The sequence below is a fragment of the Amblyomma maculatum genome, chromosome 1 (genome assembly GCF_055883805.1).
Source record: "Amblyomma maculatum isolate TAMU_Amacu chromosome 1, ASM5588380v1, whole genome shotgun sequence".
Classification (NCBI taxonomy): domain Eukaryota; kingdom Metazoa; phylum Arthropoda; class Arachnida; order Ixodida; family Ixodidae; genus Amblyomma; species Amblyomma maculatum.
The window spans coordinates 326,690,834-326,705,439 of record NC_139344.1 but is presented as its reverse complement, the minus strand read 5'-3'; the positions used below and the strand labels follow the sequence as shown (position 1 = coordinate 326,705,439).

The 14,606-nt window shown below is 42.2% G+C and overlaps 1 protein-coding gene across 2 annotated transcripts in view; it reads left to right on the top strand.

Annotated features, from left to right (window-relative positions):
• The window catches only part of Lrrk (Leucine-rich repeat kinase), an 89,614-nt gene that overhangs the window by 442 nt on the left and 74,566 nt on the right, over positions 1 to 14,606 (top strand). For both annotated transcript variants that reach the window (XM_084586940.1, XM_084586932.1), the window contains exons 2-6: positions 3 to 105; positions 3,052 to 3,092; positions 4,976 to 5,141; positions 8,052 to 8,359; positions 10,405 to 10,720. In XM_084586940.1, coding sequence (XP_084443066.1) covers positions 3 to 105; positions 3,052 to 3,092; positions 4,976 to 5,141; positions 8,052 to 8,359; positions 10,405 to 10,720 — 934 coding nt within the window. The remainder of the gene's footprint in view (positions 1 to 2; positions 106 to 3,051; positions 3,093 to 4,975; positions 5,142 to 8,051; positions 8,360 to 10,404; positions 10,721 to 14,606) is intronic.

Sequence of the window (14,606 nt, the reverse complement as noted above, 5' to 3'; positions counted from 1 at the left end):
AGGTCCGGCTCATCGATGCTCCGGATATGCACGGCAGGACAGCTCTTCATGCGGCCGCCACCAACAGTGATGAGACATGCGCCCGCATTTTACTGCAGTCGGGCGGTGAGTCACCTGAGTGAAGAACCCCTCAGTAGCAAACCGAAATGTGTATATAACCATCGCGACGTGGACACCACCTTCTGATTCAAGTTTCTGATTCAGTGGATATTACTTGTGCGCCCTGCTTCCGCAGAAACAGCACTATATGTCAGTTTACTTTGGGTACTGTTAATGGTGTTTTATTGTGGTGCATAGTGGTGTGGTGTTATGAATAGATTGTGCTGCTTTTGCTGTGCAAATCCGAGAACTGCTGGCATCTTGAAGCTTTTGCATTCGGCTCCCGTTGCTTTGCGATCAGCTGCCGGCTGTTTTTTGTTGCTTGTGGGTCGTTTACACGTACCTGATGTAGTAGCTGTAACTATGATCTAGATACAGCTTCATTTGAAAAACTGTCAGTAAAGATATGTTATCTCATGTTGAAGCAACAAGTCGATATGAAACTAGCCATTCTAACTTCTATTGTTGCTGTCCAGCTGTCATTTGCCAGGGCTGGGCAAGATACCTCAAAAAAGTATCTTCGACACGGATACTCGATACCTGAAAATTGTGTTTTCGATATCAATACAAGGTACAGAACAGAAATTGATTTTCGATACAGATACTCGATAGTGTATCGTCGATACCTTGATACATCACTGAAATACCAAATAATAAAGGTGGCAATATGATTAGCAAAGATAGCAAATGTTGCCACGCTTTCTGGAATCTTTAGTGCTTTCCTGCAGTTCAGTTTTTCTGAAAGGGCTTAAACTGATCTGACAGCATGGATTTATTGAAGCTCCGCTGTCTGGGCAGCTAGCCTTGTTAGAACTTCACATTGGATTCAAGTCATGGTTGCAACGAAGCGATCGCTTCTGCAAGCAGCGTAGCGCAAAATTTCTTAAAACTAATGTTCTTCATACACATCTACCTGTGAGCGATGACTACATACAAACAATTCTGAAACTTTTTCTGTATGTTTTCATTTCATACTAAATGTTACTCAACCGGTGGCCCCTGCATTTTCTTCGTGCTAAAAGGCGCAACCTGCGTGCACTTGGGGAACTGAACAGTTATTTTACAATTAGTATGATAGCAGTCTTTTAAAGCTGCGCATTCACTTTTAAAATCTAGAACGAAAAGAACAAAAATATAATGGCTGAACATTTTTGTTAATTCTGAAAGAGCCCCACGATGTGGGCATGCTTTAAGCGAGACAATGAGAAATGCTTCTCTACATTAGCAGACAAGCGCGCCACAGTGTTGTATGTGTGAAAATGCCTTTTATTAATGGATAAGAGTGAAACATATCAACAATGACTCTTGGATCCTGAAGGTAGTCAAGAAACTCAAATTTCACTAGCATCGCTTAAGAAATATGGCTGGTTGCTTAGCTGTTTTTTTTTTTTAACAGTGTGTGGCTAATACGATGCCAGTCAATTCGTATAATTAAAAGACATTTAACAATTTTTTTTGCCTTAAGATGTTTTTGACAAAAAAAATTGTTTTACACCACATAATTTGTTATTCAGATTTATGTGCTGGAAAAATGCATTTACATAGCTTTCATGTCATATTATTTTATACAATTTTAGACGTAATAGTTTTACAAATTAAGTCTAGTGCCCGCCCCTTCCCGTCTTAGTTACAAAGGATGCGTTTGTTTAGAATAAAACGCTGCCAACTACTAGGACGGCGGTTAACTGACTGCATTGTGGTCACCTGAGGCTTTAGAAGCATGCGTTCTTGCTGTTATGCAGAGACGGCACACGGGGCCCAACTGTTTGGAGAAGGATCGTGCATAAGTTACTGCGTTCGACAGCACATTGAGTATGCTGCTTGTCGAGAATCAGATGCCTGAGAGACGGGTGGAGGGCAGATGGGAAAGGGTGGGAAAGTGGCTAGTGGTACAGCAGTGCACGTGGTTTCTACTGCTTGCTCGTCTTCTTTGCGTTCTTGCTGTCGTATTTGTTTGTTTCTGTGTGTCTGTAGCAGCTTAACGGCTTCGTGGTACACACACTATGCTCTCAAGTAAACAACCTCTTGAGCACCTATTAGCCATTGGTCCTTCTTGTTTAATGAAACTCACAGCGGCTTTAGTATTTGCAGAGTATTGTTTTTAGTGTCGAGTATTGTTAAAATACATGATACACTAAAAATATATTTTCGATGCCGATACTCCAATATTTTCATTTTCAGCACGCAATACTTAATACTGACGAACAAAATGTGTCGAAATATAGTATCGAAGACACATGTATCTTTGATACTGCCCATGACTGTCATTTGCATTTATTAAAGGTTGACTGACTGTCAACGAGAATTGGTTGCTTCACTTCCTGTCGATTTCAATGCACCGTGTTCACATGTCATCTATGAAACCTGTGAAACTACTGTGATGAGTTATGCCATTTCTATGTCAGGTGTAAAAAAAAAACGAACTTGCTTATGAGGTAGTTGCTTCAAATTGCTACTGAAGCTTGGAAAAGCTTGAATGAACACATGAGCACAAGGCCAGGTATGAAGAAAATGACGTTCACTGACGCCAGTGATATATCCGAGAATTTGCACCACAGTAACAGCTGTTCAATGTCAGTCTTGCGCATTGTCCAGTTAATTCATAGTGCAAGGGCTTCATTTATGGTTCACTTCAGATAGATAGCCTTTATGGTTCTGACCTGGTCACGGGAAAAGGGGTCCAATGGCCGAACTTACTTTGTGCATTTAGAAGAGTGTCATGCCCTCTCATGCCCTACCAGATGGCTATTCAATCCTACCAGCACCTAGTTACCTAATATATTTGCTCTTACTAGTTAAAAAATTACTTGGAAGGAGCTGTGTAATTTATGGGTCTGGTTTGGTTGCACATAATAATTTGGTGAAAAAAAGCATGTTTCTTTGGTTTAGCACCAACATTGTTAGTACTGAATAGATAGAACTTGATGTAGCTCGATTCTTGTCTTTTTTCAGCCAATCCAAGTGCTGCATGCGGCATCCATGACCAGCACAAGGTAAGCAGAGGTTCAGTATTGTTGTGAGAGAATTAAGGCGAGGAAAAATTTTCAGCTGAACACCCTTGGGGTGTGCAGAAGGATCAGTGTGAGAGCTCACTACAGGGGCAGATATAAGGGAGGGGTGTGGATGTGGCTGGAGCATTTGGCTCCCCTCTCCACCCAACCATGAAATTTTGCTTAGGAAAATCATTCAACTGTGCTCTCTGAACCTTCCAGGAAACTTCTGCCATTGGCCGTTTGTCATGGTTGGTAGATGGCAAAGTAGAAAGACAGCATATTCCCTCTCCACTAGGGGACAGGAGGTCTGAGAATGAGTTTAAAAAATGCATGCTTCAAAAAGGTCCGTCTCGCCCAACCACCTCCTCCAGGAGCGGCCCATTAATTCTCCCCTGGCTGGCTCCCATAATGATTTGGTTTGATCTGCGTGGGTTTAAAGTCCCAAAGCAACTCAGGCTATAAGAGACGCCGTAGTAGAGAGCTCTGGGACTTTCGACCACCTGGGTTTCTTAATGTGCATTGACATGACACAGCACACGGGCGCCTTGCTTTGCGCCTCCATTGAAAAGCAGCCACCGCGGCCGGGATTCGGTCGCTCATCCTGGGGCACAGGGGTCGAGCGCCTTAACCACTGCACCACCCCAGCAGGGCTGCTGCTATAATGATTACCACAATGATGATGCCACACATGACTGTCCCTGAACACTGAACCCCTTTGCCACTGCCATCTAAGCAAGCTCAAATAGGTGCAGTGGCCTATAAATGAGTGTGCATGTTCGTGGCACAGGGGAAGCATGCAGTCTGAATTAACATCTGGGTCGGGACTTCTGGTTTGTGCTCAGTTGCCCATATTTTCCTTTGTAAGAGGGTAGTTGGAAAGCATCGAATAGTGGCTGTGCTCCCAAGTCGGCAGTTTTGCATATCTCTCAGGTTGTCTATCTTTTTGCTGCAGAGTGCGGGACAGGACGACAACACGGATAATGCAGAAATAAGATAACTGCTAGTACTGCTTGAAGAAATTGTTATGTGTTGTAGCATCTTTCCTGCTGACCTGCATTCATTATAGTACACGCTCCACGCAAAATTATGTATTCTCGTGAATTTGTACTCATTATGTTGTTTCATACAGCAGTGTTGAATAACTTTCTTATGCTTCGTGCACAACAGCAGGTTGAAATCACACACAAAAGGTTGCATTGTTGCTTTCTATGAGATTGTTGTCAATATTGATGACTTTGAAACATCTTCGTGATGGTCCCAAGAAACCTTCCTAGGTGCAGTTTGGTACCACTGCAGATTTCTTTTTAACCCTGCATCCCCTCTACCTTTGCAACTATATATGGCTGGTTATCGAAACATCTCAAATCTCCTATTGCTTCATTACTCCACCTTTCTCGTTTTCTTGTTGCCCACAGTGTCTGGATAAATTCCTGCATGTCTGCATTAAGGATCACATCTAATGCACAGTTTGACGGCAGGTAAATAAGTGGCCGACACAAGCCATCCTCAGATAGGTACTACTGGAACCCCGTCTTCTGTTTTCACTGTCAGTTGGTTTGTAAACATTCTAGACAAACATGACCGAAAATAATAGATTTCAAAGTCATAATAGTGCAAGTTCTTGGATATGCCGGCAGTGGCACTTCAATACATTGTGTACCACTTATTAAGTGTTCTGTTTGTGAGCCATACTTCTTTCTTCTTTTTTTTTCGTTTCTCATTTGATTGTGTACAAACTTTCGTTTGTCCAAAAACCCTATTCCACATTAGGCCTGTGGTACTGCATGGTTGTAGCTCTCTTGCCTTTTCTTCCTTCAGTTTTTTTTTTATTGCCGCAGTGTAGTTGAAATATGTTCTGTTTCTCATGTGTGCTCCAACTGCAGACACCATTGCACGTGGCCGCCGAGCTGGGTCATGTGTCGACAGTGCGGCTGCTGCTCGAGTCTGGAGCTGACCTGTTGGCACGTGATGCCCAGGGTCAGACAGCCACTGATGTGGCGGAGCTCGCCGGACACTCTCAGGTGGCAGAAATGCTCCGAATGGCTACCGGTGAGCGTCTGCAAAACTGCACAGCTTTTAAAATGTTTTAGGAGATTGCAGACACAGTCTTGACTGGCTGCTGCACTCTGTTACTCTAATGTTCTCAGCAAAAGGAAACAGTGAGAAGCCATAGCATTATAAACATTACGCGCGTCCACATCTCTGCCCAAAGTTACTCTGACTGGCTGGAGTGTTTTGTGCCAGTGCAGCTGTCGCTAACAATCACATGACCACGAAGGCAACTGTCCGGTAAATTTTCTTTTTGCGTATTTTCTTCTTGAATTTCTTCACTTGAGCTCTTTTGGTTTAGACAGCCGAAAGTGGCTATGATATAAACCTAGACTGCGGGTCGTGTGGGATATAAAAACATCGCCCTAATCGCTGCTTGCCACTTTTCATTCACACCAAATCTTTCGCCAGCCTGCCTCAAGAGCCGAAACGATTAAAAGTTCATTTGTTTATTTATGAATACCGTGATCTTTATTTACAACGTCACAGCAGGTGGGACAATAATGCAAAAAAACAAACATGTACAAACCAAATACATAGATACAAGTTCTGCAAAGAACATCATAGCGAGCTGAATACATACAGGCTAAGAAAAGAGAATACCTTGGAGTACTATGTCAAGCTTTTTAAAAACAATCAATTTATTTGTTCAAATAAATGCAGTGAATTTTCCATTACATCATTGGTGAGACTGTACCAGTCAGTGATGTTGCTTGGGAAAAAAAATCATTTAAAACAATTAACCCGTGAGTTTAATTGTGTTATAACAAGAGAATAGCAATTTCTTGTTTGGTACCCTGAGGAATAAGTAATGGTTGTGGAGGTTTCAGAATTGAGGTGATTGTTAATTAGCTGAAAGGAAAATTTTAGCTGACATGGACGACTTCTGCTGAGAATAGATGGTAAGCCACCTATATTAAAGAGGTCACTGGCTGATGTGTACCCATATGAGTTAAATATAGAATTAGGACTTTTTTTCATGATTGTTTCGAATTTATTGATATCTTTATTGTATGAAAATTCCAGAAGGTTACTGCATATTCTAAAATAGGTCTAAATAATAGTGTTATAGGCGAAGTAGTGTGTGCAAGAGGTTGCTAACTTAAGTGAGCTTCGTAGGAGAAAAATGTTTCATATAGCTTTCGGTCTTTCGGTCATAGATTTGGTACCAGTTATAAAAATGTTAGGTGTTCTTTTTCAAGAGAATATGCAGTAGAGTGCGCATGCTTACCTTGTTCACTCCAAACTTTTGCGAATAGTAGATATTCTTGCACGCTTTCGTTATTTTTTGCCAAAGCACATTAAATTGCTCTTATACAACTCCCTTTTCATGTTCACGCTATCGTATGGTTATTTGGTATGGGGAACGACCTACACAAACCTGTCCAAAATCTAACGACTACAGAAAAAAGCTGTAAAAATTATTTCTAATGAACCCAATGACGCACACACAGAACCTATATTTCATGATCTTAGATTAAAACCATTACCAAACCTGTTCAACGCAATTCTGTTAAAACGTTATCATACTTATCGCATAAATAGTGACCCTTTCCTTGAAACACTTGCGACGCTGACTCCAGTTGAAAAAACGTATGGCACACGAAGCAGTGAGGTTTGGAAGATTCCCCATACCCGTACCAACTATGGCCGCCAAATGTTGATGTACATGCTACCACAAGCTCTTAATTCCTCTGTTAACAAGTCCAGCTAATCTATACAAGAGTATATGTCCTCAAATCAAAATATTTTTAACACATGCAGTTCTGTACCCCCCCGAGTCCTTAGTCCTATCGATTAGTGCGATTAGTCCCATCATCTAAATGTACTTTGTAATATATAAAGCCGTCGTTATGTTTATGGCTTTTTCTTGTTTTGTTGCGTTTTGTCCGCTGCTGTATTGCACTGTAAGCAGGGTGCTAGCCTTTGTCAAGTCATCGCAGGCTTTTTGCTAGCACCCTGCAGCATCACGAGTACTGTGTAATCAGTGTTGATGCTAAATAAAATTATTTGTATTTGTATTTGTATTTAGTGAAACATAGTCAACGTGCTTGGTTAAACGAGATTATTAGATACCCATAGGTCTAGGTACTTACATTCTGTTACTTCATGAAGAAGAATATTAAAAGCTAAATGCTGAAACAGGAAAAGTTTCTTACCTAATGTAATTCTCATGTGTATATTTTTGCACGATTTATTGACATTTATCTCATCTCACAGCAAGAAATTATTTCTGCAAAATCATTATTCAACTGATCTCAGTTTTCAGTTGAATTTATTTTCTTATACAGGACACAATCAAGGATTACATCACACATTATTAATGCGTTGCATGACTAGAAATTCACGTTAATGCAATAGTCATCATTCAACTGTTGAAACCAAAACTACAGGGAGGAAGAAATTACGTTATTGATCTGTTTACAGGATTCATGATAGTAACACAAAGAACAAAAAGAAGCACAATGGCATGAGATTAAAGTATAAAATATTATCCTCCTCGTGGAAATTGCTGAAATGTTCATATTCACATTTTATAGTTTCACCCCTAGGTAACATTTGGTAGCAGCTTTCTTATAACGTGATTGAATGTGGCAGTTAATGCTTTCCTACAAAATAAATCAAAGTACTACTGCTTCATCTACAGTGACGCCGGATCGTGTTAAGTACAAGCTCAGTATTAAATAAATGGTGACATATCTGTTGCTTGAAATGTCATGGCTGTGATCTATCAGCACCATATGTAGCTACCATTGCTTCTAGTACAAATTTCCACTTCTTTTGCTAGGATTGGCTGAAAGCGCAAGGGCCAGCATTGGTTCACAACGTGATGCCAGATAAAATTCATAGGCAAGTCCCATTTTTTTAGTTTTGATATTAAACACTTCGTCTGCTTCTGGCTCTGTGCAGAGGAGTTGGAGCAGAAACATCAGGAGAGCTACACGCGGCTAGCTGCAGCGTGTGCCTTGGGCCATGTGGATGAAGCAAAAGCCTTGCTCATCGAGTTAGGAACCCGGGCCGAGGCAGTGGTGAACAGTGAAGGAGGTGCAGGAGGTGGCACGCTACTCTACAGGGCTTGTGAGGACGGCCAGCTTGAAGTAGCACGACTTCTGCTGGAGCATGGCGCTGACGGCCGAGCCCACCCAGTCACCCACTACTCACCTTTATACGTGGCCTGCTACAGGGGGCGCACTGACATCATTCCCCTCCTCCTGGAGGTAAGCTCGCTTAGGATGCACACTCCTTGAGTATGCAGACCTTAATGCAGTGCCATTTGCCTGCTTTCAGAAACATTTAAACATGCTGCTTGTGCAGTGAGAGTACCTAAAGGATAATGTCTGGTATGATGACAGTAAGGGTGTGTGAATTTTGCTTTTTCTAAACCAAATGGGATACGAAGAGTGTAGCAAAAAAATAAATTGAGGTTGAGTCAGACAGTGACAGAACTGAATCGAATACGAATTAAATGTTTGAACTAATATTTGTTATTTATAGTAATGTTCGTGTACAACAAGCAATGATATGAAACATTGAAGTGCCAGCTGCTGCACTGGGGTATGGTTCTATATCTGATCGAGTTAAAGCTATGGCTGTTAAAAGAATGCAAAGCTGATCTCCATTAAAGGGCCGCAGCTTGAAGTCAGCATATTTAATTCTGACCTTCTTTTGGTACATATAAAAAAATTACCTTTTGATATTGATGATGAAAGAGCATAGACTACAGCCACACCTCAGGACATGTGACGGGTGACAGTTACATATAATGCCATGACCTCTGAGGTCGGGCATCAAGGCACGGTTCGCTGAACTTGCATGTAGTTTAGTTTTAGACGCCATGTATGAGCATTATAAATGGTGCTGCAACGAACAGGCTGTCTCGAAGTGCTGAACATGTCATCCTACACAGACTGATTACAGCGGGATGGCATTTGGTGTCAGTGGGTTCTGCTTTTGTAGCGAGAGCTACATTGACCACAGTCTCGCCATTTTGCCGTGCCTGTCCGAAGAGCTAAGAAAGAAGGAGGAAAAGAAAAAGACAGATAACTCGATAGTTGGTAGAGGTGAACGACAACAGTAAGTTGCTAGGGCAGAAGGTTCGTTCGAACGTTGTGATGGCGGTGTGTCCTAGAGTTCCCCGCCGGGGTGGTGCAGTGGTAAGACGCCCGACTACTGTGCCGGGGTTCCCGGGTTCGAACCCGACCACGGCGGCAACGTTTCGATGGAGGCGAAACGAAGTGGCGTCCGTGTGCTGTGCGATGTCAGCGCACGTTAAAGATCCCCAGGTGGTCGAAATTACTCCGTAGCCCTCCACTACGGCTCCCCTTTCTCCCTATCCACTTTCACTCCCACCTTCATTCCTTCCCCTACGGCGCGGTTCAGGTGTCCACAGAGCAAGTGTGACAGATACTGCGCCTTTCCCTTCCTATGAACCAACCAACCAACCATGTCCTAGAGTTCGATGTAGAGACGATGTCATACCATTAGAAGTATTCTATGCCTGAATGAAAATGGCCAACAACGATAGGCAAGGGATGCTCGTACGTGAAGTGATTTTCCTATTGCATAAATAAAGCTGAAACCATAAACTACTATGTGTAAAAGCCGTGTCTTTACTTTCAAGCCGAACCTAAGCATAGCCATGCAGATTGCTCTCGCGTAACTCCAGGTTTAACCACAAGCTAAACCACAGCTAGTTTTTTTTTTTTGGAACAGTCATCAGAGAATACAATGGGCCTTGTTTGAACCTGGGCCTTGTTTGAATCTCGTGCCAATTTTTCAAAATGCTGAGAACATATTTGATTCTTTTCTAACAAGATATTCTATTCGATTCATTTCAATAGTTCAGTGGGAGAATATAGAATTGGTGTTCCAAATTTTTGTATATATTCACACACCTTTAAGTGACAATAAATGCTATGAGTGCAAATGCTCAAGCCTGCTTCTTTGCTCAAGGTGGAGGTAAAGAATGAGTGCTGGATGTAACATTCGGAGGTCATCCATTATTAGTTCAGATCTGACTGGCAGCGAAGTTGACTTTTCTTCTACTTTCCGTGAAATTAACTTCTGTCTTAACTATTACTCAACTGCTTTCACATCTTAGTTTATGTGACACTAAAGAATTCCTCTAAAGAATTTTATTCCTCTAAGCTTTCCTAACTTCCAGTGACTATTGGCTTCTCTTGAATATGTGTATGTTCTAACAAAACCTCAGCTCCTTACGCTTGGTTGTGAAATACATCAATGTGTTGGCTATGTTTTGCAGCATTTTCCTGAGCTTGTGCGGGAGCCAACAGTGGAACGGTGGCTGCCGGTGCATGCAGCGGCACTCGGAGGTCACGTGCCTGTGCTGGAGCAGCTTCTGGGCCATGCGTACCCCCCGCACCTGCAGCGGCTATGGGAGGACCCCAGTGGCAAGTGGGAGTACCCGCTGGCCTTCGACATCAACGCACAGGATGCCACAGGCCAGACTGCCCTCTACATGGCCGCCTGCTTGGGCCACCGCCGCTTTCTTGAGGCATTACTACGATGGCGCGTCTGGGCCAAGCGACTCCTGACGGCCGATGAAAGCCCCATTGCAGGTGCGCCCATCTTCATTATCGCAAATAAGGGGCTCATCTTAAGTGTGCATACCTCAACCTCTACCATGTCTTTGCTCACTTTGTTTTGGGATGCTGTCATGCATTATTATAAAACATGTGCAAATAACAAATTTCTGAGTGCAAAGCAAATATGATTGCTAGTAAAAATTGGTTGCGAATCACACAGAATATTTCCAAATTATTTTGGATACCAGTACAGGTAGCTCAAAGTAAAAATAAAAGCTCTTCCGCAAAATACAGGCCTAAAAAGGATGTTTCTAGCAAATTTAGTGTTCTGCAGCCATCGGTGTAATTTACTACAGCTGTAAAGCCTACCAGACACTGAATAAGGGAGGGGTAATCATAATAATAACGGTAAGGAACTTATTTTGTAGACAGTGCCTTGTTTACAAATCTTCGAATAACCGTTGCATTCAGTGAAAAAAAAAAAAAAAAAAAAATAGAAATAACTCTAATGTCACTCTGCTAGACTGAATACTGATACTTTCATAGATTATACTGAATTTACTGAATACTTTTATAGAGCATTGTAAGGGGCCGAGACACCTCTTTGCTAGAGAATTGATGGCAACTGTCGATTGAGGGGTAAACAGCCAGGAACACAGTGCAACAGAACAGCTCGGAAAATGAACAGAAAAGCAGGAACTTGAATTGTAACCTGGGTGAGACTATTTTTTCTGCGAGCCTTCGCGATACTTGAAGGCAAAGCACCAGCTGTGGAATGCCGCTCCAAACCCAGCGTTACAGACAGCATGCGAGTAGAACTTAATCCTCACATATTAGTTTTACCTGACTAACGTAGCGTCACTGCAAGTGCCATATGTGATCCACACAACCTAAACAATCCAAACGATGTAACCGCAAAGACACGAAAACGAAGTTACGCCGACCACACCATTAGGTGGCCCAGAAACCATATTGAAAATAAATAGGCATACTTTTGCTACCGAATTAAATACGAATAGTGCAGTTGAAATGCAATTCAAATATAAGTAAAACCTCATTAATTTGAAGTAATTGGGAGGGGGGACGGAAAACCTTCAAATTAACAAGTTTTTTGATTAATCGAACGCCGGGGAAAAAAAATAAATAAGCCCAGGCACAAAGTTTAATGGTGAAAAAAGTTCAGGGATCATCTCCTGCCGCATATTGTTTTGAAGTTTTTCTTGGGATGGGCCCCGCAGCGTGCCTGCAGCCTAAAGGATTGAATTATAAACACGTCATGATGGCACCGGAGGTCAAAAGCAAAACGACACAGCACCCTGTTTTCCGCAGTCGAGTGTGGTCCGAATTACTTGTGACAAATTACACAGTCAGTTTCAGATTCCTTGGAAAGTTCCTCTCGTTCTGCCTACCGCTCGTCTAACAGAGTGACTGCCAGTGCTGATAATTGAATTTCATATAACCTATCTGATTTGCATACTAACTAACTACTCTTTTTGATGCATGGGGCCCAGTTCTTCCTGCCAGGAATGGGCACCATCACTGGGCGCACTCTACCTGCCGCTTGTCCAAAGCTACTTTGCAGCCTGCAGATTGGTCGAACAGAGTTTGGACAGTCGTTTTTCTAAAGAATAGTTGGTTTTTTGAGACAGTACTTTAAATAATCGAGATTCTGGTAACCTAACTTTCAAGCCCCGGCACACCATTAAAAGAAACGGCACAGTCCGGTGTTGCATGCAGTCAGCTCGCAGTGGGCATGGAGCAAGAATGGTCGCCTTGCGAGGCATGCATTGCTGCTGCTATGGGTGGAGGGTGCTACGCAGGAGATTAGCACCCCAGGTCTTCCAAAACTAGTTGGGTTAGTGCAGACCGCTGCTTTGAATTACCCATTCAAATTTGCATTATAAACTGGGGTACCACAAAAATTGTTTGAATTAATCAGGATTTCCAATCAATTTGGCTTAACTTATTAAGGTTTTAATGTATATCGAATAGTGAAGGAACTTAATCGATATGAATTGAATATTAGTGCGATTATTTGGTGCTTATGTGAATATTTGTGCCAAACGAATATTCTTGCTGAACGACGAAGCACTAGCAACTGCGTTATAAGTCATGGGACTTGAGCTCTCGCTTTTGAAAGATGTGACACCAATATTCACCGGAGGATACGCAATGAGGTCACATGAGCTCTTTGACTGTGCTGTCACGTGTGCAGAAAAATCACCTTTTCAACTCATGATGGCAGTACGAAATCTAATGCCGAATCCCGGTTGGTTACAGGGACGAGAGTTCGAGCCTTAGTTTTTATCGGTTGTACTTGCAGTGTTTGCTGAACTGTCCTGTTACCCAATTTTGAAGGCTAGATGTGTGGTTACTGGGAACGCTGTCGCGTGGATGAGTTATGTTGTGACGCAGAACCCTTTTTAATTTCATTTTATTACCTTAAAGGCCCCTAAAAAGGGGTGTTACATAAGGGGTGGCAAGAGCAAAAATACATAATCACAATAACAGGAAAGTTTTGACACTATCGATGAACTGTGGTGTGCAAGTGATGAGAGCAATGTTGTCCAGAAGGCCGTTCCAGTCTGCAGCTGTTCGAGGAAAAAAGGAATTTGAAAACGTGACGGTACGTGAACGTGGACGGGCAACTTGTAGCTGATGGCTGGTGCGATGAGATATGTGTGTGGGGGGAAGAATATAAGGTGCGATGCGCATAGGACTGTGGAAAAGTTTGTGAAATAAAGATAGGCTGGCAATGCGACGACGGAGCGATAAGGGGGATAATCCGGATGCTGTTTTTAAGGAGGAAACGCTGATTTCATAAGAATACGATGAATGAATAAAACGAGCGGCGCGATTTTGAACAGATTCGAGGGCACTAATGAGGTAAGCTTGATGAGGATTCCAAATGGGCGATGCAAATTCTAGTTTGGACCTGACGAATGATTTGTAGGCTAATAACTTTACGTGTTCGGGAGCATGATGAAGATGGCGCTTTAAGAAACCTAACGTCCTGTTAGCTGACGATATTATGTTAGTAACATGCATACTCCAAGAAAGATCGCTACAAATTGTTATGCCTAAATACATATATGATGGAACTAGCTGTACGGGAACTTCAGAGATTACGTAAGGAAAAACAAGAGGGTTACGACGATGGTTAATAGACAAAAGATTACACTTACGTGGGTTAAGTTCCATTAGCCACTCGTTACACCAGTCTTGAACAGCATTAAGATCGTTTTGAAGAGAAGATTGGTCAGCGGTGGTGAGAATAGCACGATACAGTACACAGTCATCAGCAAACATACGTATATTAGATGTTACGTTTGAGGGCAGATCATTAATGTATATTAGAAAGAGTAGCGGGCCAAGCACAGACCCCTGGGGGACGCCTGACGTTACTAAGAGTGAGTTAGAGTTCACATTGTTAACGGAGACAAACTGAGAACGATTAGTTAAGAACTCTTCAATCCACTTCAATATATTGCGGTGTAAATTTAATCGGGAAAGTTTTATCAGTAGGCGTTTATGAGGTACTTTATCAAAAGCTTTAGCGAAATCTAAAAATATGACATCAGTTTGTAGGTTAGAATCAAGGTTAGCATGCAGGTCATGAATGAATGTAGAAAGTTGGGTCTCGCAGGAGTAACCTCGGCGAAAACCGTGCTGAGCAGGATGGAAAAAATTGTTGGAATCAAGAAATGCCATGATGTGGGTATAGATGACATGTTCCATAATTTTGCAAGGGATACTAGTTAGCGAGATGGGACGGTAATTTAGCGGTGAGTTCTTGTTACCTGATTTGTAGACTGGAACAACCTTCCCATGTTTCCATTCTTTGGGCAGTTGACCTGTGAGGAGTGACTGAGTGAATAACAAGCACAACAGGGATGAACATATATCTTTGGTGTTAATC